General features: G+C 40.2%; 10 protein-coding genes across 10 annotated transcripts; 1 reads left to right on the plus strand and 9 right to left on the minus strand.

Moving 5' to 3' along the window:
* Positions 1 to 468: 468 nt before the first annotated feature.
* ATC70_012481 (Fungal_trans domain-containing protein) lies at positions 469 to 3,870 on the minus strand (the record flags this gene model as incomplete). The annotated part of the gene is made up of 1 exon (XM_064831652.1): positions 469 to 3,870. The coding sequence occupies one exon, from the start codon at positions 3,868 to 3,870 to the stop codon at positions 469 to 471; it is 3,402 nt and encodes a 1,133-aa protein (XP_064677932.1).
* Positions 3,871 to 4,469: 599 nt separating this feature from the next.
* Positions 4,470 to 5,789, minus strand: ATC70_012482 (uncharacterized protein; the record flags this gene model as incomplete). Its single annotated transcript, XM_064831653.1, has 1 exon — positions 4,470 to 5,789. One exon carries the CDS (start codon positions 5,787 to 5,789, stop codon positions 4,470 to 4,472), a length of 1,320 nt encoding a protein of 439 aa, XP_064677933.1.
* A 1,063-nt stretch (positions 5,790 to 6,852) lies between these two features.
* On the minus strand, positions 6,853 to 7,996 carry ATC70_012483 (uncharacterized protein; the record flags this gene model as incomplete). The annotated part of the gene is made up of 2 exons (XM_064831654.1): positions 6,853 to 6,996; positions 7,064 to 7,996. 2 exons carry the CDS (start codon positions 7,994 to 7,996, stop codon positions 6,853 to 6,855), a joined length of 1,077 nt encoding a protein of 358 aa, XP_064677934.1.
* A 309-nt stretch (positions 7,997 to 8,305) lies between these two features.
* ATC70_012484 (uncharacterized protein) lies at positions 8,306 to 9,589 on the minus strand (the record flags this gene model as incomplete). Its single annotated transcript, XM_064831655.1, has 4 exons — positions 8,306 to 8,553; positions 8,610 to 8,757; positions 8,813 to 8,950; positions 9,434 to 9,589. 4 exons carry the CDS (start codon positions 9,587 to 9,589, stop codon positions 8,306 to 8,308), a joined length of 690 nt encoding a protein of 229 aa, XP_064677935.1.
* Positions 9,590 to 10,019: 430 nt separating this feature from the next.
* Positions 10,020 to 10,340, minus strand: ATC70_012485 (uncharacterized protein; the record flags this gene model as incomplete). The annotated part of the gene is made up of 1 exon (XM_064831656.1): positions 10,020 to 10,340. The coding sequence occupies one exon, from the start codon at positions 10,338 to 10,340 to the stop codon at positions 10,020 to 10,022; it is 321 nt and encodes a 106-aa protein (XP_064677936.1).
* Positions 10,341 to 12,175: 1,835 nt separating this feature from the next.
* On the minus strand, positions 12,176 to 13,516 carry ATC70_012486 (uncharacterized protein; the record flags this gene model as incomplete). The annotated part of the gene is made up of 2 exons (XM_064831657.1): positions 12,176 to 12,826; positions 12,899 to 13,516. The coding sequence occupies 2 exons, from the start codon at positions 13,514 to 13,516 to the stop codon at positions 12,176 to 12,178; spliced, it is 1,269 nt and encodes a 422-aa protein (XP_064677937.1).
* A 624-nt stretch (positions 13,517 to 14,140) lies between these two features.
* On the minus strand, positions 14,141 to 15,386 carry LSC1_2 (ligase of succinyl-coa; the record flags this gene model as incomplete). The annotated part of the gene is made up of 7 exons (XM_064831658.1): positions 14,141 to 14,247; positions 14,300 to 14,428; positions 14,486 to 14,592; positions 14,657 to 14,984; positions 15,039 to 15,111; positions 15,172 to 15,318; positions 15,381 to 15,386. The coding sequence occupies 7 exons, from the start codon at positions 15,384 to 15,386 to the stop codon at positions 14,141 to 14,143; spliced, it is 897 nt and encodes a 298-aa protein (XP_064677938.1).
* A 381-nt stretch (positions 15,387 to 15,767) lies between these two features.
* Positions 15,768 to 17,261, plus strand: ATC70_012488 (uncharacterized protein; the record flags this gene model as incomplete). Its single annotated transcript, XM_064831659.1, has 6 exons — positions 15,768 to 15,807; positions 15,861 to 16,568; positions 16,633 to 16,674; positions 16,738 to 16,869; positions 16,942 to 16,988; positions 17,049 to 17,261. 6 exons carry the CDS (start codon positions 15,768 to 15,770, stop codon positions 17,259 to 17,261), a joined length of 1,182 nt encoding a protein of 393 aa, XP_064677939.1.
* Positions 17,262 to 21,104: 3,843 nt separating this feature from the next.
* ATC70_012489 (uncharacterized protein) lies at positions 21,105 to 21,383 on the minus strand (the record flags this gene model as incomplete). The annotated part of the gene is made up of 2 exons (XM_064831660.1): positions 21,105 to 21,164; positions 21,222 to 21,383. The coding sequence occupies 2 exons, from the start codon at positions 21,381 to 21,383 to the stop codon at positions 21,105 to 21,107; spliced, it is 222 nt and encodes a 73-aa protein (XP_064677940.1).
* A 374-nt stretch (positions 21,384 to 21,757) lies between these two features.
* PIN3 (protein that induces appearance of [PIN+] prion when overproduced) lies at positions 21,758 to 22,091 on the minus strand (the record flags this gene model as incomplete). Its single annotated transcript, XM_064831661.1, has 2 exons — positions 21,758 to 21,893; positions 21,949 to 22,091. The coding sequence occupies 2 exons, from the start codon at positions 22,089 to 22,091 to the stop codon at positions 21,758 to 21,760; spliced, it is 279 nt and encodes a 92-aa protein (XP_064677941.1).
* Positions 22,092 to 22,275: the final 184 nt, after the last annotated feature.

Consider the following 22,275-nt stretch of genomic DNA (forward strand, 5'->3'; position numbering starts at 1 on the left):
CGCGTTTTTGACCTTGATAACGAAGACTTTTACTATGGTATATTATGAATCAAAATGTTTCTATCGATCCAATGTAACCACTGAAATCATCTTTGTGGGACCTTGATATGTAAAATTTCGACTTTTTGGCCAGAAACCTGTTTTCATATTTTCGTAAATTACTCAATAAGTTTATTGAAAACACCTATCTTACTTGGTACCATTGGATGCGTCTTGAAAAGCACTCCATGAAAGCTTAAGGAAGCATGGGGTGATCATCATATTTTATATAGTCGAACATGCAAAAATAGTTCTTTTTTTTTTAAAATTTTGTTTATTGATTGATTCGCGTACACTGAGAGTAATAGGTCAGAGTGAAGAGGCGAGTGCAATTTAGATAAAGAATTGGATAACTATAAGCTAAAATATGAAGAATAATATACTAAACTAAACTATATAAAAAAAAACTATCTAATAATTGGCTTTGGATTACAGGAGGGAATGGCACTGATCTTCCGCAATGGTCTGACGAACACTGGTTCGAATACTGGCCAATATCGCTGTATGGTCCATAGGAACATTGTCATAGATGAACCTCATGTGGGCAAGCCACAGTTGACCAAGGGTGATGATGAGGATTCGGAAAGGCTTGATTCCAGCAATTTGGCAATACCAAACGTTGGAGAAATCAAGTTGCAGAAGAGCCTCTTTAATATCTAGAATCGAGGTGGTAGGCCACAGAAACTCGAAGATGACTCCCTGCCAAACTTTCTCTTTAGAAGGACAATGAAAGAGGAGGTGACTTGGGGAATCGTTCATAGACAAACAAACTGGACAGAGAGGAGACACAAAGACTTTGGGCATAATAAAATGCAAAAATCGACGGTGAGGAATTCGACCCAGAATGAGACGGTATATCACATTACGTTGGACAGTGGTAAGAGACAGGGACCAAAAAAATTTCCAGCTGGACGCAGAGATTTTGCGCAATGCCAAAGGAGAGACCACAGACGAAAGGACAGCCCGACGAAATGCCTTAGCCGAGGCCTGAACATTACCAAGAGGTTGATCATCAAGGAGACGAAACTGCTCAATCAAAGGAGCAAATGAGACGACTGAATCCTCTAAAGGAGCTGGGCTACAGACTGGCTCGAAGTAAGGTTGAAACTGTAATTTCCCTGTCGCTAGGCCTTTGAACACTGTGGAGGGAGTTCTTTTCCAGGTGAGCAGAGAGGGGTCGCGAGTATCCTTCCAATGGACGAAATTGAGCCGGGAATCATACTGAAAAACGTCGGCCACCATCATTTCTTTGACACGAAGAGGAAGCACGAAGCTGGAGGAGAGAGGGACAAACACTGCAGCCTGCAGTGGCAACGCCATAGCTGTAGCTGTATTAATGCGGGCAGAGCCAAAAGAACGAGGGAGATAATCAATAGCACGATATATCATATCCACAGTGCCAGTTCGTTGTTTCAGTAACCCTTGAGAACGAGACGAGGGAAAAAGCAAAGGGATTTGGTGAAATTGGCAGTTGTTAACATTTCGAATGTGATGGCTGAGAAGAGATGACACAGGATGGGCATCAATGGTGGATTGATCATACACCAACAAAGGTTGCAACCATCGAAAGTACAACGCCGAAGCTTGTAGCTGGATGTCGATCACCCCGAGACCACCTTGTTCCTTTGGGAGGGTCCAGACAGACCATGGGATGACGGGGAATATGTTCTTTCTCAAAAATTGTATGGCAAGAGATCTCAGCTGTTTGAAGTCTGCCAGAGTCAACGGAGTAACCCGTAGGATGTACCAAAGTTTGGAGAGCAAAAGAGAGTTCAAGACAGTAGCTCGACCGACAACCGACAGTGATCGAGTAGAATGTATTTGAGTGGCAATTTTGATCTTTGTTACCAGCGAGCCCATGAAGTTGACACGTTGGAGACGACTTTGAACCAAAGGAAACCCCAAATAGATTAAAGGTACATCATCTTCAACGGAATGTAGATGATTGATGTGGATTTGAGCCAACGAGGTCTCCCAAATATCCCATGTATCTCTGCCAGATACCGAAAAGGCCTCCACCTTATCGTAGTTGAATTTGGCATTGGAAGCGCCGCAATACCTGGACATATGTATTTGCAACCGAGCGAGATCAGCAGAATCATGGACAAATACCAAGGCATCATCAGCATAACAAAGAAGCTTGGTTTGTTCAGTTCCCATAAGGTACCCTTGGAATTGACGATCGTTAATTATGGCCAACAAGAAGGGTTCAAAAGCTAGATTGTATAGGATTGGAGACAGTGGATCACCCTGCTTCAAACCTCTCAGTTTCGCCACTTCGGACGATAAGTGTCCATTGAGGTTGATGCGAATCAGGTTGTCACCCATTAACTTGTAGATGCATTTCACCAAAGGGCGGGGGAAGCCAAATTTCAGCAAGACGTGCCGAAGGTAGTCTAAATTTACACGATCATATGCCTTTTCTTGATCAAGGAGAAGGCCAATATCAGCATCCAAAGAGCCAAATGTAGGATCGTCGTCCCGTTGTTCCGCAACTGTCCATTTTCGTTGTGTGTCTTCCATGATTAGTTGACAAATCATACCATTTTCAGCAATATATCGTCCTGGAATGAATCCTAACTGGTGGCGGCTGATAAGCTGGGTAGAGACGTCCATGATACGCCGGTTGATGCATCGAGTAAAAAGCTTGTAATCCGAGTTGGCCAAGGATAAAGGTCGATAGTTTTTCATGTGAGCTGGATCGCCTTTCTTGTACAAAAGACACATAATGGTTTCGTTCCAAGATTTAGGAAACTTACCCTTCTGTAGAGCTGTGTTGAATACATCGGTGACAAGGGCATGCAACGGAGGATATTTCAAAACCAAGTACAGAATCTCGTAAGGCAGGCCATCTGGGCCAGGGCTGCTGAGTCTGCGGGTGTGTTTGCTATCTTCCAAGAGTTCTTCCATGTCGATTGATAACATCAGAGATTCCTGCTGTTCACTAGAGATTTTCAAATGACCAGGAATGGATCGGATCAAGGTACTAAGAGCTACTGAATCAGTTGGGTCGGGAGTAAATAGAGTAGAGTAGAAGTTAGTCGCTATGGTGGAGATACCATGTTGATCGCGACAGAGTTCATCAGTAGTGGGGTCCCTCAATTCAGTGATAGAGCGCTGATTCTCTCTGGCCAAAGCGCTCCTCTTCAGGAAACCAGCAGACTTCTCACCATTTTCCCTCCAAAACTTGCCGGCTTTGAGGATCTCAATTTCCGCTATAGTGTGTTGCAGTAGTTTGATTTGAGTATTGACATGATCTAGGCCTTGGAAAACCAAACCTCTATGCTTGTGTTGTCTCATCATCTTGTTTCGCTTGGACAGTAACTGATGCAGTTGTTTCTTCCTCCAATTCAGATCTTCTAATTGAAATGACTTGATGAAAATCTTGACTTCAGCTTTTACCCAATCCCACTGTTGTTGAGGAGTAGAAAAGGATTTGATTAGTGTAAATTGCTCTTCATTAGCCAAGAGAAATTCGGCTAATGCCTTGCGAAACTGTCGATTGCGAGCCAAAAATGGGTTAGCCTTCCAGCTGCCAGGTCCTCGTCCATTGTTGTCTTGATACTTGAAAGTGAAGCCTAATAATTCATGATCCGTCCATTCTGGAGAGAGATACTGTTGATGGATACTAGGAATTTGATGATGAGCATTCGTACTGCAAAACACATAATCCAAGATGGCCGAGTTTCTCCCACTATGCCATGTTATCTGTTTGTCATCTCCAAAAATGTCAATGTAGTAGTCATCTAACAGATCCGTCCATTCCTTAGGGGCGCTAGACAATGTTCCGTCCATCCTTCGATCCTTGTATTGATAATTAAAGTCCCCCATAATAAAAGTGTTGTGTAGTGTGTTGGTAATAGTATCCTTAACAATGGGTATGTCAAGGAGTTCTGTATAAAAGGCTGATCGAGCTGACGGGAGCGATGATCGACCATATATGTTTAGAATAGTTGCAATTGGTGTTGTAGTTGTAAATTCCTGTATATCGCGAGTTAGGTGAACAGAAGCTAGTATATAGCGTCCCTCATCGATGCCTTCCGATATAAGATTAATTGTTAAATGTTTGTTGAGGGCTATGATGCCACAATGTTGTGTCCAGAGACTTGATTTGCTGATAAAATGATTATTGAGTATGTCAATTGATGTTGAGTTTGTAGCATGTGTTTCTTGTAACACCAGTATATCATATTCTAGTGTTCGAAGATATCGAATGAATTGTTGTCTTTTTTTGGGATTTTCTGATTTGATTAAGCCACGGCAATTGAGGGTGGCTATTTTGAGTTGATAGTGGATATTATTCATATTTAAAGATTGGTGGAAGGTGGTGTACCTGAAGGTGCAGGTGGTGTCAAATTCCTATCAATCGTATCCGTATCATCACCAGACATGCGCCTGGCATCACTGTGGGGGTTAGAGATTTCAGCGTGTTAATATCTGGCATAACCGATATCTAAAGATCCTTCCTGGCGGGTTAACTTCTTCGCTGCTTTCGAGGGATCAAATTCAGGATGAGATCTGCGCACATCCTTGGAAACACTGTTTAATGCATCCGCATCAGAAAACTTTGTATTCGTGTTGTTCTCTTCCATAATGGTATCTCCAGTTATTTTGGTTTGTTGTTGAGAAGCTTCAGGGGAGGGTGCATCAGCATTAGGTTGAGGAGCATCCTGCATGATATGATCCTTGTCTTCTACTGGTTTGCTTCGACGTTCAGAATCGGCCCTCTTTGGAAGAGTAGGCTTGGCTCCCTTTCGTTCCTTGGGCTTAGCAGAAGTTCTGTCAACAGCACGAACCTTTGCAGGTACCGATTCTGCGTTGTTTCTATCACAATTCTTCGATACATGTCCACGTTTGTTGCAGTGGTAGCATATTGCCCATTTGTGGTAGTCTGGGCAGTCAGCACGACAGTGATCAGGTTTCTGACACTGGCGGCAAAAGGCTGGCATTTGATCCCATTGTAATAGGATTTGTCGCTGGTCATCTTCCTTCGAGCGAGTGTCCCAAATGATAACTCTCTTGAGAGATTCCAAGTGTCGCTGTCCACTACATTCAACTCCAGCTTCATGTGAATCCATACATTCATTACCAGGAACATTGGATAAGGTGAGATTGAGGGTGACATATCCTTCACCTTGAAAGATACCAGTCTCTGTCTTGAAAATACCATGATCCAATACGTCTCCAAAACAAGAGAAGCGCTCCGCCATTTCTTTCTTCAGCTGGACAGCAGGAAGAAAAGGTAGCTTCTCCATAGTGATACGCACAATGTTGGCATCTTCGGTAAAAGAGGGAAAGCCCTTCAGGTAGGTCCCATCCTCCAAGGTAATTCCCTGTTCGATGAGAGTTTTTCGGCCAGCTGCATTTGGTAGCCAAAGAGTTTCCAAGAATTGGTGACCAAGGTAGTGTCTAGTTTGTTTTCGATATCCTAGAAAATCCTCATACAGATCATCTCTTTCTGCCTCTTCATTGAACTTGACAAGTGCCTTGTCCAGAAGAGTTCTATCTTTAACTGTAGTCAAGTCTATGAATACCGAGTCCTCTTCTATCCCATTCATGAATGGTCGAACCATTGCAATAGGTTTGGGAGGAGTGGTGTTAGCTGCAGACGCGTTCTGGATCGAGTCGGCAGGAGGGGTGATCAACGTAGGGTTGAATGAAACATTTTGCTGTTGTTGTCGTAGTTTGCCCTTCTTGTTGTTGCGAACGACATGAGTCCACAACTCAGGAAGTGGGTGTTGCGATGTCATTGATACAAAATGCAAAACAGATTACAGAATAGATTCAAAAATAGTTCGATCAAGTCGAAAAACTACCAAGATTTGGCCAATCTGACCAATCTGGAATAGACTAAAAATCTGAGTTTCAATAAACTTTGGCGGCTGGTATTGCCCGCTGGCAAACTCAATGCCCTTTTCATCATGGAGGCAATACAGTAATAGATGCTTTTGAAGTGTATGGAAAGTAGGTGGCAGATTACATAATATTATCGTTAGCCATGCTATTTTTATTGCATTCTATATTTAATAACGCTAGTCTAGCAAAATACTTGTTAGATCAACTTGTTTCCTTTTTGAGGCTTTGAGAGTGTCTAGTAGGGACCATAAATTTATTATGTTACTACGATGAGCATTTTGACTCTTTGGGTGGTTTCCTGACCTACACTTCGCTTTGCTAAAGACCGACCTACGTTTAGGTGGTTCGTGCTGCCGCAGGTCTTTGGCTAATATTGCAAAATTAACAATAATAGCTAAAATGCTTGAAGAAACTCGATTCTGATCCGAATTTGACCAATCTGGAACGAAACGTACCGCATATACTGTATATTGAGGTTTCAATAAATTTTGGCTGACAGAAGGCTTTCTTGAGAAAGTAATCAATGTTTGTAAAGCTAATAAGAAGGGAACAAAGAATTGTAGAATACTATCGCTTAGCTTGGCTACTTTCCAGCACCTCTATGGTGTGATTTTATGTGTAATGAATTCGAGTACTACAAATTGCTCATCCAGATGCGCATGCTAATGCAAAATGCACAGTTGCTCACCTTAGCCAAGATTCTGATTGAAACAAGAGCATTTCTTGTTGCAAACACTTCACTATCAATACAACATATGAACAGTACGAACAGTAATAAGGAGGTTCTAGAAATAAGAAATTGCATCAAGTTTGTTTTTGTCTATACACACAAGCAATTCAATAATCTCTTGGCGTAGATTGTCTAAAATGTTTTATTTATACATAAATGAGGAGAGATCAATGGGTTTGTCGATCAATGTGGTCGTGTTTAATTCAATGCGAGCAGTTTGAATCGTACTACTTGGGTGTCATGTAATTGCCAGGAACGAGGCCTCTCTTTCTTCTGTTTGGATCAAGCAACTCAGCATACCACCATCCATCAGGTTGTTGATTGAGAATAGCAAAGCTATCATTTGCATTGAATGATAATTCGGTAGGGATCTATTGACCAAATTTGGTTATTATTTATTTCATGATCTTGTACCACCACAGTAAGAGTAATATTTACCTGAGCAGTGTAATTCCATACTGCACGAGTATATTGTAATACGGGTGCTCCATCAGCTAGTCGCTCAGTGCGAGGTTTATGCTTGGATGATTGCTGCTGTTGCTGAGGCTGTGGAGGACGTTGTTGCGGTTGACGATGTTGTTGTTGTGGTTGCTGCTTGGTAGGAGATGATTGCTTCAATGGGGACGATTGCTTAGGGGATGGTGATAGTTTGGAAGGTGGTAGTTGCTGAGCAACTGATTTGGCTAGTTGTTGCATAGGCTGTGCTCGCTGTTGTTGTTGTTGTTGTTGTTGTTGAGGCTGCTGAGGTTGATTTTTTTGTTGAGATGGCTGTTGCTGTTGAACACGTTGCTGTTGTGACGAAGCAATAGCATCATTTTTTGGTGGCTGTTTAGCATCAATGGCACCATCCTTGTTTGCCATGATGACCTTTTGTAAATGATTGAAAGCAGCATAAGCATTCTCAGACTTGGATGGATCCAAATGAGAATAGCTGTTGGTAGGCACAAACTTTAGGGCAGCGTATCCTTGCAATTCAGCAGGCGTCAGAGGGCTTTTCTCGGCTGTAGTGGCATTGTTTGGCCCAGCATTGGCTCCAGTATTGGGTTGAATGAGAGGCATGTCTTTGCTCTTTGATGAAATGGTCCATTTCTCATCGCTGTTACTACCATTTGAATCTGAAATGACCGAATTTCTTGACGTAGTGGGAGACGCGAGAGGTGAAATCAAGGCAGGATTGAAGGCAGGATTGCGCACTGGCTTGAATCTCTCGTCATCGTAATCATCTGAGGACTTGAGACTCAAAGAGTCGACAGAATCGCCCAATGCATCAATTCTCTTCTTGTCCTTCTTCTTTTTTTTGTCCTTCTTCTTGTCCTTTTTCTCCTTTTTTTCCTTTTTCTCTGGGCTGCTAATCACGTCGTTTTCAGACATGTTGTATCAATTCGAATGTGATGGAACAAAACAAGAAAGAAAGAGAGGACAAGTGTGGAATATGGCAAAGGTTGAAACCCAGTGGTTTGAGAAAAAAAAAATATTTTTGGTTCCTCAATTGATTGTATACGAACCTCGGTGAAATTTGGTTGTTCAATGATACCAATTTGGTGTAAACTCATTTAATGTATGGCATTTTATTTCATGTGTAGTTTGTATCAACTCTCCTTTCAATCAAGCAAAGAGGAAAAAAAAAAAAAAAAAAAAAAAAAAAAAGGTACTATTTATTCGTTGTCTGCACTAGTTTATTTAGTTCATTTGGATGTCTTCGTTGTTGCCCATGTAACTGTCCATTTCAGCATCCAAATCTTGTTGGCTTGGTTTGGGGCGAGATTCTCTTTTGTTACCACCACTGCGACGGGCGTTGTTGCTGCTGTTGTTATCACGACGACCGCCACTGTTACCACCACGAAGATTACTGCGACGGGGAGCATTGCTGGAGGGAGCATTGGACACGGCAGAGATGATGGAGGCATTTGTGATGCGCATAGGACGGCCTGACGATTGAATGTTAAATTGATTGCTACTCGTGATCCACCATCTCATAATTTACCATCTAATTCTACGTTGTTGTATGTGGTGCGGGCTCTTTCAGCGTCATGACTAGATTGGAACACGATATCAGCAATACCGGCAGATTTACCGTTGGGACCAATGTGGAGGAAAGCTCTCTTCAATGTACCAATTTGACCAAAGAGATCCTAATTGCAATAGAGATGAATATCATGGCCCATTTCATTCGTACACCTTACTTACATAGAGATCCTTTTCGGTGACATTGAAGTGTAAATTGGCTACAACGAGGCTGTTATTCGAGGCGCGAGGGGTGCTGCTTGCTGGTCTACTGTTTCTAACAGGTGCGTTGTTACGTGCAGGTCTGGCTCCATTGTAAGGCTTAGAACACACAAACAAAGGTAGAAAGAGAAACGAGATGTTGACAATTAGGATAGCTGTTCTTCATATAACATGTGTAAAATAAAATTGCGAGAAAAAAAAAAGAGAAAGCAATACTCGTATTTCCAATCCAAGAAGAAAGAGGTGTTCGTCCACATACAGCAAAAAGAAAGAAACACGGGTAAATTTCCTTCGATTTGGTTCATACAACCTGAGCCGAGTGTATATACAGTTGACTGTGTGCAAAGATTGAGGGTGCAGATATATCATCACAAAACGATCTTCTCTCCTTTTCCATCTCTCTCTTTTTTTTTTTTTTTTTTTTCCCTTCCGCGCGCAAGGCATGCAAGAAGCAAGGAATAGCAAATGATGATTTGCAGGTAACCCTTTCCCATGATTTCTTCTTCTTTTCATAGTGGAAATAGAGGAATAGGTGCTCTTTTTTTCTCTGAGGGAATAATAATAAAGGAGTTGTTAACATACCGAAGGGCGACCACCTGAAGAACGGCTCTTGCTGATACCGCCACGAGAGTTACCACCACGGCGACCACCAGGGTTGTTGTTGCTGCTGCGTTTGTTGGTGCGGTTTTGAGAAATGACATCGTCAAGTGCCATGTCGAGAGCTCCAAGGTTACTCATGTTTGTAGTTGTATATATGTGTTTGGGTGAGGGTAAAGGGGAAAAGGCTTGTGTGGGTTTGTGTGAAAATAAGGGAAAGAAAAAACGATCAGTTGTGAATCTCGCTAGGATTTCCATTTTGTAAATAGAAAAATTTTCCACCAACAGCGATACGTCACCTAGTGGTGAATCTCATTAAAAGAGACCAATCAACTAGGGTTACATGAATGGGTTGATGTTCAAAATAAGAAGTACTAATTGTGATAAAGGAGTACATTTGTGATCAACAGAGACAGCCCGACATCTAGATTAAAATGGGCCTTTTTTGCAAGCTTATTGTAGGATAAATCTAGTTTTGATGTTTATTCACAATACACATTGGTAGATAACATGTTGACTGGTAAGGATCATTCGTGTTGCACAGCATAAATCCACTGGCTGGAATATAAGTCTAGTGCTCTACATGTTTGCAGACCTCCTCATCGTGCTGCTTATCCTGATAGCCCGTAGCAGCATCCCAATTTCCCAAGGTAAAGTCTTCCACAGACCCTTCGTCTTTGCTGATAGGAGAATGGTCATCTTGTGCAGTAGGGGTAGCGTTTTCTTTTAGTTTTTTGGCTGTTGATTCGCTCTTGGATGCCAACATTTTAGAAAAGTCGCTCCATGGCACATCGACAAATGAGGTATTGGATGGTGTGATGATGCTTGGCTCTTCGCTCACCAAATTGGGGACACTCTTGAGGTGTTGAAGTCGTTCTTGACCGGGATCCATTGTGTATTGGTGTATATGATTAGTGTAGGTAGTATAAAGAACAAGAAACTGCGCTTCCAAAGAACGCTCTTATATACATTTTAGAGCATGAATTTCTTGGGGGGTTTCTGTTTCACTTGAGATCGTTTCCCAGGGGTGTGTAATGTGAAATGTACACTTATTGAATACACTGGAGAGATTATCAGCAGCCAAACAATGAATTTGACAAGACGATGATAAGCGCCAGCTCAATCCAGGAGAACTAGTAACCTTGTATGAGATCATTCGCACGTAAAGAATCATTGATCCACCCTGAATCAACGTTACTTTAGGCACAATGATTTGCTTGATCTATCCAACGTAGATTATCTAAACAAATCGTCTTACAGAGTCATATCGAAATAATGATAAGATTACGTATTTCTTTCTCATCCATCTCGTAGAATGCAGCATGATGTACAAGACTATTGCAAATTATCATCCGCGAGAGACTTAAATCAGAGTTGCCTATTTGTCTGTCAATCAAGTGTCTCAATGCACTTGAAAGAGGTGATATTCGCAGGCACATGTGTCCTGAATTGAGCCTACAGATCAGGCATGCTTTCGTTTAGCGTGTCTATATATTTTTTCAAAAACGATGGCCAAATACATCGCGATATCTTTGAAGGCCAGTGATTACATCCAGGTACAGGTAGGTTGTAGTTGAGATCCAGTGAAGTATTGACTGGTTTTGCTTGTTATCTTCAGCATTGTCAATACATTGGAATGATAAATCTAGGCAGAAGCAATCTTTACAGTGTATGATGTCTGATCAAGTTTTTCAAGATGCGTTCTTTGCTCGAGTCTCATCACATGAAAAATATTCTATATTTGAACATATGTCTACTACTGTAACATAAGCCCATCTTTGACATGTTGGTGGGGGGGGGAATGATGGACCCAAAATGTCAAGCAATCGATCGGTGCTATTGGCTGCTGGCTAGGCTCCTTATTAACTGCTATAATGGCACATGGACATGGCCATTTTAAAATGGACAGTCGCCCACGGAGCCAACTATTTCGGAACACGGGAAGAAGCTATGAGACTGTGTGTATACTCAGAACAGATAATTAGAATCTCAATGAAATCGTGTAGTACCATGACAAGCAGGTGCTTAAATAGAGCCACAATGGATGGTTTCACTCGATTAAGGTTCAACTGTATAAATTGCCTCGTACTTATCTATATACAACAGATGCAGAAAATACCTCAGTACTATGAGATTCATGTAGAACGAGCCAATATTGAGGTTGAGCGTCGAGCATGTATAACATGATGTTCAATAACATCATTCACGTTTTAGCCTCGGTATTGACTCCTCATGATATAAACCAGGATTGTATTTGCCAAGACTGCAGAATAGAGTTTTTGAGATTAGAAAGACAGGAATATACCATATGAAATGACAAATTTCAAGAGGGGAGAGAGTGTGTGTATGAGGGGCACAACCATCAGGTTACATCTAATATGTGGCGGGGGCAGAGGTCCAATATAAACATTTCTAGCCGCAGTAGAGGTTATTTATAACGCAAGGTAAAAACTGGTTTAATGACATTTCAATGTGCATACATTGAGTAACGTTTGGCTGCCTTGTAGTCAATAAATATAAACTGTTTATTTATGGGATGCATGTGTGCTGAAGAGATTGGGTAGAATGTATTACATAACAGGGAGAAAATGCTTATAGAGTCAATACATGGAGGAGGGGGGGGGAATAATTTGCATATTATACATAGGAGGGTGAGGGAATTAGCAAGTGGTATAGTGAATGAAAGAATGCTAAAAAAAAAAAAATCTAAAAGGTTTCAAATGTAGGCTACTTTTTTCTTGATATAGTGCAGATAGGCTGAACTCCATCCGTATGCCTGTGAACTTGACCATGAGCATCCATTGAATCGTGACAAACAGCAATGGATTCCAAATAAGGGTCTGCAAGCAATTCACTGGCTGTAATGCGAGTCTGCGGGTTGGGATCAAGCATTCTACGCAAGATACATTTCTGGTGGTGTGATAATGGACGAAACAGTTCAAATGTTTCATTCTTTTCAAAGGCACGGATGTATCCACAATAAGCACTGTCTGTCTTCTTTGCCTTGTGCCATGCAAGACCGCCCAGACTGATACAGTAAAAGACGATACCAGCAGACCAAACATCAGCAGCAGCACCAAAGTATTCCTTATTTTGAAAGGCTTCAGGAGCAATGTAAGGCTCGGAACCAACAAGGCCTCTGCTCAAACGGCCTTTGGATTCCCAAGGAAAGCGATACACATCAGAGACACCAAAGTCAGTAATCTTGAGTGTACCGTCCATGGTCAGCAACAGGTTTTCAGGTTTAATATCACGGTGAGCAACACCCATCGAATGAAGGTAAGATAAGCCTTGGATCATTTGCTTGAAACAGCATGCCTTCTCGATGTCAGTCATACGCTCTGCCAAAATGCTGCTAAACAAGTCTCCACCAGGACACTGTGTTTGTTATGTTAGGAAGGGATGTAATTTGTCATATAAACAAAAAAAAAAACTGAATGTATACATTACATATTCCATCACTGTGCAGTATCTCTTTTTATCGTCTAAAACTAAATCAATCGTTTCGACAATGTTTGGATGTTGGAATGTGGAGGATATACAGAATTCGCTGGTCAGCTTCTTCATGTAATCTTTTTCGCTTTCTTGCTTTTGCTTCTTGCGGAATTGCTTGATGGCATACAGCTTTTCTGATCTACCGTCTTGGTCCAGTTTCCGCACTACCATCACGACAGCAGTAGTGCCTTGACCTAGTCTCTTGTAGCATTCACCGTATTCTTTCAGGCTGGCAGTGTCAGCACGATGTCTTCTTGCGCCGCCGCCGCCGTTGGTGGAGGAACGTCTTGAGAGGTTGTTGTGGTTTGAGGTGATGGATGCGGCAGATGAAAGAGATTGATTGCAGTCGTCGGCAGTGATGTTCATTTTGTTGTGGATGGATACTATGGAAGAGTTTGTTGATGATGTGGTTGAGCTATTTTCACTCATGTTCAAGTAATTGGATTTTGGTAAATTTGCTTGTTGTTTAGCAAGCTCATTGACTATAAGGGGCGATGCTCTGCTGTCGGGTAGCCAAATGTCTCCAGGCGATAATCGATGCAAACTAGCATTGAAGGCTGTTGTGGAGCTCATTTTTAGAGGAAGAATGTGAGTGAGTGAGAAAGAGAAATGATTTACGTAAAAAGAAATCAAAAATCTTCCTTTATATATAGAAATACAGTAGGAGAGTGTCTTGTTGTATCACACAGCAACCGAAAAAATAGTGCCAAATTTGGTGTATTCTTGGCTGACACAGAACAAGATTGCGAAAATGCCTCAATTGCGATATTGAGAAGGAGATCAGTTGTGGCTTATATATCCAATGGCACAAACGACGCCCGTGAGTCTCCGGGTTGTGTGTGTTTTTTCAGAGGATGCTTCCAAATATAGAGATCAAGATGAAAGTCTATTACAATTCACTACATGTACGCATATCACCTCTATATGAAAATCTTGGGTTAGATGCAAATAGATAAAATACCTCAAGAGACAAATAATACATCATTTGTGCCTATGTGTTTTCAGACACTCACAGGTCAGAAAAGAGAATTTAACCCAATTTACAAGAAATTTATAAAGTAATATCTCTTGTGCTACAATTTGTAAAATATATATATATATATAACGTCCCATGAGCAGAATACACACACACACACACACACACACTCAATGAGGGTGATAGATGACTATGACGACAATGAACCTATCAGGTGAAATTCACTTGCGATACATGACTATTTCATGCTGTTTGAAATATCGTCTGTTATCCTCATCCACTAGCACCAGATTCAAATAGTATCGAACAGAAAATTTCTTGTTGATATCTATAAACGTGTTAATGCTGGATGTCGATCACTCTACACTATGTTGAGATACCTTGAAACGTGGGTCCTAATTCGTAACCACCAAGAAACAATCGAATTGGTATTGTTTCTCCTTTGTTGGGTGTACCGTCCATTATTTCAAATTTAGTGATGTTCTCACTTTCATTATACAGATTAGGCACTGTTTAATATGAGAAACTATCAGTAATGAGTTTTGTGTAATTCCCCATGTACTTGCTTGATCCTGTTGTTTCTCGCTTGATGATGGATAGTTCCATCGTTGTTATTTTAATTCTGATCAGGTAAAACAAGACCCTTCCAACAATGACATCTCGCAAGTGGTACCTGAATTTGATTTAATACAGTTAGAGTATAGTAACTTGATGCCCATTTCGTTCTTCTGACTCACTTGTCTTTGTTGTACTCGAATTCAATATGTAAACAATTCTCAATACCAACTTCCATCTTTTTGTTGGTAGCAATCTCCAATGGCAATGTTGGATGAGCATACACCCAGATATCCCTTTCTCGCACAATGTTGGAGAATTTGCGTGCTATCTCGAATGAAATGAAGTATCGTAACCGCACATTAATGCCATAAAAGCACTCGTGTTGCTTCTCCACGTTTTTGAATTCGAAATTAAACTCTGTTTTCTGTTGATTTAGATGGCCTGAAGACGCTAAATCTTGTGATAAACTGAGAAATGGATACGATTTAGTTCTCTCATGGAATAAGTCTGTATACCGAGTAATTAACGCCTATCCTCATGTGTTCATTAATTAATTTATACCTATACTACCAATAAAGTTGACTCTTATGCCTTGGTGCTCAATACGCTTGCCATCGCGTAATTTGACTATGATCTATTCTCGACATGTTGGTATTCAAGTATAAATTTTGGTACGAATATACATATAGCATACCTTGCCAGACACTGTCTCTCCGTCAGCGTAGATTGGGTATCTCAAACGTCTATTCTTCTCAACTTTAATGTCTGCTTGCTTTCTCTGTTCCTCATTGTGGAACACTATGTCGACATCTACTGGTGATTTCGACAATCCAAATAAACTCTAGTTTTTCACATACTGGTATTTAGCATCATATACAGACGGTGTACATATATACAGCATACCTCCATTATAATTGTGTGAAAAGAGAGTTCAGCTTAGCGTCTTTTCTGTATACGCTGAAAACAACAACAAAAACGCATTGTATCTGTGAGAGAGAAAGTGCGTGTGTTCACCTGTATTTAAATGGCCGCAGTGCTTGACATTTGAGTGAATGATCAGCCCGTTTGGAAACGTTACAATGCATGGCTCTATCTTTAGCGAGCATTTCTATAGGCTAGAGATAACAGTTTTTAGCTTGTACAAAAGTATCCGTTTCATCAGCATGGACAAGCAGCGGTTTTTGTTGATTTGATTCAAGTTTTGAATCTGTGTTTGAAAACCGCGATCATCCCATTAGGAAAAATCTTTTAATCTGCAATGATGGATACTTTCATTTTTACGACACAACAATGTCAAAGGATATTCATGTATTATTTCATGTGCCCGAAGGTAGAAATCCACCTCAACAAGCGCATTTTGTGGCAATATTTAACACCCATTAGGCTTAGAGTCAATAGCAAGGAAAGACATTGAAGCCTCACTTGCAGATATCCAGAACCCTGTATACAGCTTTGAGCCCAAGACAGGCCGAGTTCATTTGTTCTGTGCAGTTGACAGTATCGACACATTCAAACAATATATCCAGAGTGTACAGATTCTCAGTATCTACAGTGCGACATTAGTTGCATCGGAATCAGTGATACCAGCTGACACATTTCAAGAGTTACAACCTACATATGACTATATCAGCGATCAAACAAAGCTAGCACCTTGGTATAGCGTCATTGCAGAAGATCCTCAGGACGAAAACACAACAATCTCATTTAGAGCTACCTTCAAAAAGGAGCAGATCAAACACAAAGCACCAAGCCAAGAAATTGCTGGCTACATTGGCTTTGCATTCAGCAATTTCTTCAAGCATTGGAAGGTGAAAATGACAAATTTTACATATGAAATCGTGTCGCTGTGGTTCCAAACATCGGATGCTGCTTACTTGAACCGTCTTTCTGCTGGTGTGAACGATCAATCGATTATTTTGTTACTGGGCGTTGATATCCCCTTGAAAGATCAGCGACAGAGAAATAGAGTTTTTGTGGGACGTACGAGCTTAAATCCATGCATTGCTTATTGTTTGGCTCTGGTAGCGGATCCTAAGCCAGGTCAGGTCATTTTGGACATGTGTTGTGGTACTGGGACTATCCCAATTGAAGGTAATCGCTTTGCTTAGTATTGTGCTGTGTTGCAGAGTGACTAAATCAGTGGTATGCTGTACAGGTGCATCCCATTTCAAAGACGTTTTTTGGTTAGGTGGTGAAGGTAAAAGCACAATGATGACATTTTCATTATTCAACGCTCACATGGCTCTTTGTTTGTATCTAGTTAAAGTCAAGACAGTGGCAGAGAAAGCTCTGGGGAATGTTCAGCATTGTGAGCTTAAAAATATAGATCTTATGCTGGGTGATGGTAGAAAACTTTGCTTCAGAGACGGTGTGATCGATTCTATTGTTTCAGGTATGTGTATTTGTGTGCTCATTTTATAGTCTAAGAGATTTCTTGAATGTAATGTGATTTACTGTCGTTTAGATTGGCCATGGGGAATTAGAGAGAATTCTTTTCAACAAATCCAAGGGGTAAACCCGTACAAAAAAAAAAAAAAATGTTGCGCATGTCTAATCTATCAATTTGAGCAGCTTTATCCAAAATTCGTCAAGCAAATATACAGAGTGCTGAAACCAGATGGAAAAGCCTACATAGTGACTCAGGGGCATAAATTGATGAAAAGGGTCTTGGATTATCCCTGGTGCCAAAACCTGTGGACTGTAGAGGAGGTTTTGCCAATAGGCATTGGTGGTTTAGATGCCTATCTGTACACATTATCAAAGAATGCACCTTCGTCTGCCTGAGTAGAGCTCACACTTGACATTGGATGTAAATGTATTACAATAAATCTCCTCATTGCGATGACCTACAGAAATCATTCATTTGCGATTCAATGCTTGACCAGTAGTTGATATGTATATTTTCACTTTTACTCTCTGAAATCAGGCGAGGACTCGCCACAACAAGCTACCTCTTCCTATGGATCAGACTGTTCTGTGATATTCAACGCCTGTATTAATTGAAGAAATCCATACATGAGTAGATAGCATACTAGCATTACCTCTTACTATTTGAAAGTACACAAAACACAGCTATGTTTTCTCGCATCAGAAGCCGCTTTAGACTGCCAGAATAGCACTAAACAATTTCTCTCATCCAGCAGCTACCTGCTGACACCTTTGTTCAACTTATTTGGGATCCAAAAAAAACATTGCCAAAAATCAACTCAAAACCGTGAGGGGCACCTCGTGGTTTTTGACAAAATTCAAACGATCGTATTTTTGACCTCGAAAATGAAGACTTTCACTATAGCACACATCATATCAAAATGATCTTAATCGCCCAACGCAACTAACAAAACTACAATTATGAGTCCTTCTTATACAAAATCTCGAGAATTTCTCCAAAAACCTCATTTCATACTTTAGCAGGTTACTCGGTAATCCTGTTAAAAACATATTCTTTGCTGGGCACCTTTGGATGCGCCTTGAAAGGTACTCTAAGAGAGCTTAAGGAAGGCTACGATGATTATCAAATTTTATACAGTCGATTTTAACAAAATAGATCAATTGAGTCGAAATTGAACAGAATTTGACCAATTTAGGACAGAAGGCAATCTGGACTTGAATTGGATTTTAGTGGCTGCACGTTGATCGCAATGATGATGATAATGTATTCTCATGAAGGTGGTCGATGTCTTTGAAGGTAAGGAGGGAAGCGGCAGTTTGAAGAACATGTTAGCCTAGTCTAAACTCTCCAGTATTTGTTACATCGATCCATTACTCGTGGTCGCTCGTAATTAACAACGTTTTATATGAATCCCATTACTCAAAACTTGTAAAAATACGCAGCACACCTTTGCCTTTTTACCAAATCTTAACAAAGGAAGATATACCCAAGCTATTATTACAGCGTTTCCCAGCATCACCTCCGTTGATCTAATACTTTTGATCACTTGCAATTACAACAGCCTTCAATTGCAGCAGCTTTTATTATGTATATGTCTTTGTTCAAATTTTCTACTTTCGGAATCATCTGTGTTTGACCAACAACCCACCATCCAATCTAAGATCCCCTACACTATTGTTTTATTTTCATAAAAGTTTGCTAAAGGAGCATGCTATTGTCAGAGTTCTAGGATCAATGCGCAAGTTAATATGGCCCTTTTCGTACGTTCCGATTTTTAAAATGCTTGGTCAAATTCATGCTTGTGTCGTGTACACATGTGGAAGTTCAATTTCTAATATTCTGAATGATGGTTCATGGGATTCCGAAATCTATTGACATTCAAATTACGCGTTTCTTGATAGTAACCACCCCTTCAAACTTATATAAAACTTGTAGAGAATTCAAAGGAGAATACAGTGATACTCATATCAAGTCTCTGGTGTACATTGTTTATCTGATATTTGGTACGATTGCTTTTGCAATTTTTTGACCGTTTTCTAAAGATTAATCAGTATCTGCCATCAAAACATTTTGTTAAGCATTACTAAGCATTGTAGACCAAAAAATTTCCTATCGAATGGGCCTTTGCTCGAAGCTCTAGCATGATTCTATCGTGAAATATTGAAAATATTGTCCTGACCAAAAAAAGGTCGCCCATTTTTTTGCTTGCTATCAACGTAAATTTTGAAGAAAAATCCATAATTTTGCATGATACTCTTTTTTGACCATATCTCGACAAATACTCACTGGACTCGCACAAACAAAGACCATTCGATAGCTCTATGTCATATCCATTATAATATGAGGTTCTTAAGTACCAGATGTACGTTTCCTTCTTAAATTTGCTCAAAATCATATATTTTATGAGCTACAAGCAGGGGATATTCAATTTTTTTTATATATCTACAATAACCATACCATCGTATAGAGAATTGAAAAAGAAACAGAAGCTATTAAGCTTGAAGCTCTCGTTGACTTAGTAGAATCCAGCGGTACAGCCCTTTGAAAATTGATCATTTTTACTATCTTTCCTCATTACTCATCGGTATCGCCCTCAATAATCTCACATGAAACACGTTCAAGTCAACCAAAGCACTCTCTACAACTTTTAATAGACCTACAGCCCACATTCATATAGTAATCTAAAAAGTTTTATTTAAAGGCATCTGTCTAAAATTTGCAAATTTCAAATATCGTCAGTTTCTCATCATCAACGCATTCTATCTAAAATCTAATTGCACCATCGTCTTCTACGCAAAAAATTGATATACTAACATGCTACTTTCAAAACTCGAATTTCAAAATCGAAATCCAAATAGAAATTATAAGAGAAAAAAGAGAAAGTAAACCAAGCAGAGAAAAGATTGCGCGCGATGATTCCAAGTTATAGCCCCTGCTACGACTCTACTGTTTACAAGTCATATTGGACCGTTTTATAGTCAGGATCGTGCGACAACACAAACTACGTTGTATTTCCTGTCTTTTGTGGAGGCTGCTCTACTAACAGACTTGTTAAGCAACTGCCACACAAGCTCGTTTCATAATAATAGCATATTTAAACAGAAGCGAGATGCCGAAAGGCGAAAATGTAATTGGAGAAGGAATCAGCTTGTGTTGATGGTCAATCAGCAAATGTTTGAGTAGCACTCCTTTGTTTACGTATGCCAATATGGGCTTGAGTTAGCCCTACAAAGATTCGTTGTGAACTACGAAGGATTGAATATTCTCCAAAAAAAGAAAAGAGCTGTGCCCAAGAGATGCTGCCCAGATAAATCAGTGAGGTTGCTCAAGTTTGAGGTGCAAATTATATCAGTACTTTAACAGTGGATGTGCACAGCTAGTATATTATAGCCTTGGTATGTGTGGTTCCTATACCAAAGATACGCATTCAAATAAAGAGGAAAAGGAGCATACATGATAAATTTTACACGGCTTGTACTTCGTGCATTACTTGACAATGCTGGTTCTGCGAAGCTTGAGATTGCTCAAATAACGCACTCATTCACACATGCTCGCCCACAATTTAAATGTTTCGCAAGCTCCTTGAGTGTGCTCATAATGGGTATGTAATACCACATATCCCCCCCCCCTTTGACTGTACGCATTATTTTAACCTTTACACTTAGGATATACACAGTATATGCAAAGTTTTGAAAGAAATATCCAATGGATTGTACTAAATAATAAAAATCCGTTTACTGTTCATTCAAATTCCAAATGTCATCCTAATTCAACCAAAGATTGAAATAAACTTGCCCACAACTATTCAAGTTGTTTCTACAAGCTGTGAAGCTGAAATACCAGGTTCCAGGCCACATGCGGATCCTTCCTCTGATTTTACCATATCCCAACTCCATCATTAATAGACGACTCTTCATGCTGTTGCGCATTATCAAGAGGCTGTCGTTGCATTGCTTCATAATCGCTAATAAATCTTAATTCCCCAGCAACGTTACAAGGAAACCTCTCATGACAATTCCTCCTGTATTTAATGACTCCATCTTGCTGTAAGTACATCTTCCAGACACTGGTCATCATTTGGCATATCTTCTTTGGTTGTGGTTCGGATGAAATGTAATATTTTCACGGGCTAGAAGGTGGCTGCCGATCTCTGCGCAATGAAATCAAGGTATTCCAATAGATATTTATGTTCTGTATCCGTATTTATTGTTAGCGTTGATCTTTCTTATATAAATAATCTATTTCTTTTCAGGAGTTAAATCTTGAGCGGTTTGAGCAGCTGCAAAGTCCCATTTACGCTAAAAGAAGAGATTGTTAGTTGCCGATTTCCAATGTTCAAACTTTCAGTATTTTACGTCTGTGCCATAAGCGAGAACAGTGAGGCCAACAGGAATTGCAATACCCCAGAATAATGAGCGTCTAACATTTCTTTGGTTCCATTTGAAGTAAAGATGGGTGTTTTCACGAAGAGAAGCCCAACGCTCGATAGCGGGATCAACTTTAAGACCTTCAGCCATTGTAATGATATATAGTGTAAGTTTTGAAAGTAGGAAAAAAATGTAAATATCAAAATAAACACACCTTTTTCTAGCTCTGCTTCCAATAGGGGTGTCGAGAAGCAAGCTTCCCATGATGATGTAACTCGCTAAATATTGCGGGGTTGATGTGGGTTCTCGATGTCGAATAGCACTGGAAGCAACCCAATTTACATTCATCCACTAAGAGAAAATTAAGCATTTCAAGCTAAAGCAAAAGACGTTGAAACATATTTACATTTTAATGAGAGAAAGAAGATGATTATTTGTAATTAATTAAGCTAAAAAGAAGAAAAAGCGAAAACAAACGTTATGTGTAGTATAATTTGGGGACATGAAGAATGTAATAATAGAGTTTACATCACAACACAGCAGCCTGTGCTTCCCCTATTTCCTCTTGCGGCCGGCGCAAATGGATCTTCTTCTTTACTGACTGGACCCCACAATGAAGGAATAAGAGGGTCTCTAGTTGCATTACAGTATTCCACTAGACTAATTGACAGGCATGAGACACCTGTCGAAAAACAATCCACATCTCTTTGCTTACCTAGAAGATGCCTCTGAGACCGGGATACGTGGTAATTCCAACTGCTCCTTCAATCGCTCGTTATATTCCAAAATTCTCTTTAGTTTGGCTTCTGATATGTTGTAAGACCTTTTATTCGTCAATTGGGTATAGGTATCTGGCATCTTTGTTGTTGGGTCAATTGGAAAAGAAGAAGCCTGTACCGGGAAATTCGTTTTTTTTCGTTCTAGTACAAAGCGTTAAATTCCCGCAATCAAGTTTGTAAACTGCCCATAAAAGCCACATCAAAACATATGGCAGGTATTTGATTCAAGTTTTTGTCTTGCATAATCTTATGTCTAATGCAGT

Source organism: Mucor velutinosus (assembly GCF_035048745.1).
Source record: "Mucor velutinosus strain NIH1002 chromosome Unknown tig00001569, whole genome shotgun sequence".
Classification (NCBI taxonomy): Eukaryota; Fungi; Mucoromycota; class Mucoromycetes; order Mucorales; family Mucoraceae; genus Mucor; species Mucor velutinosus.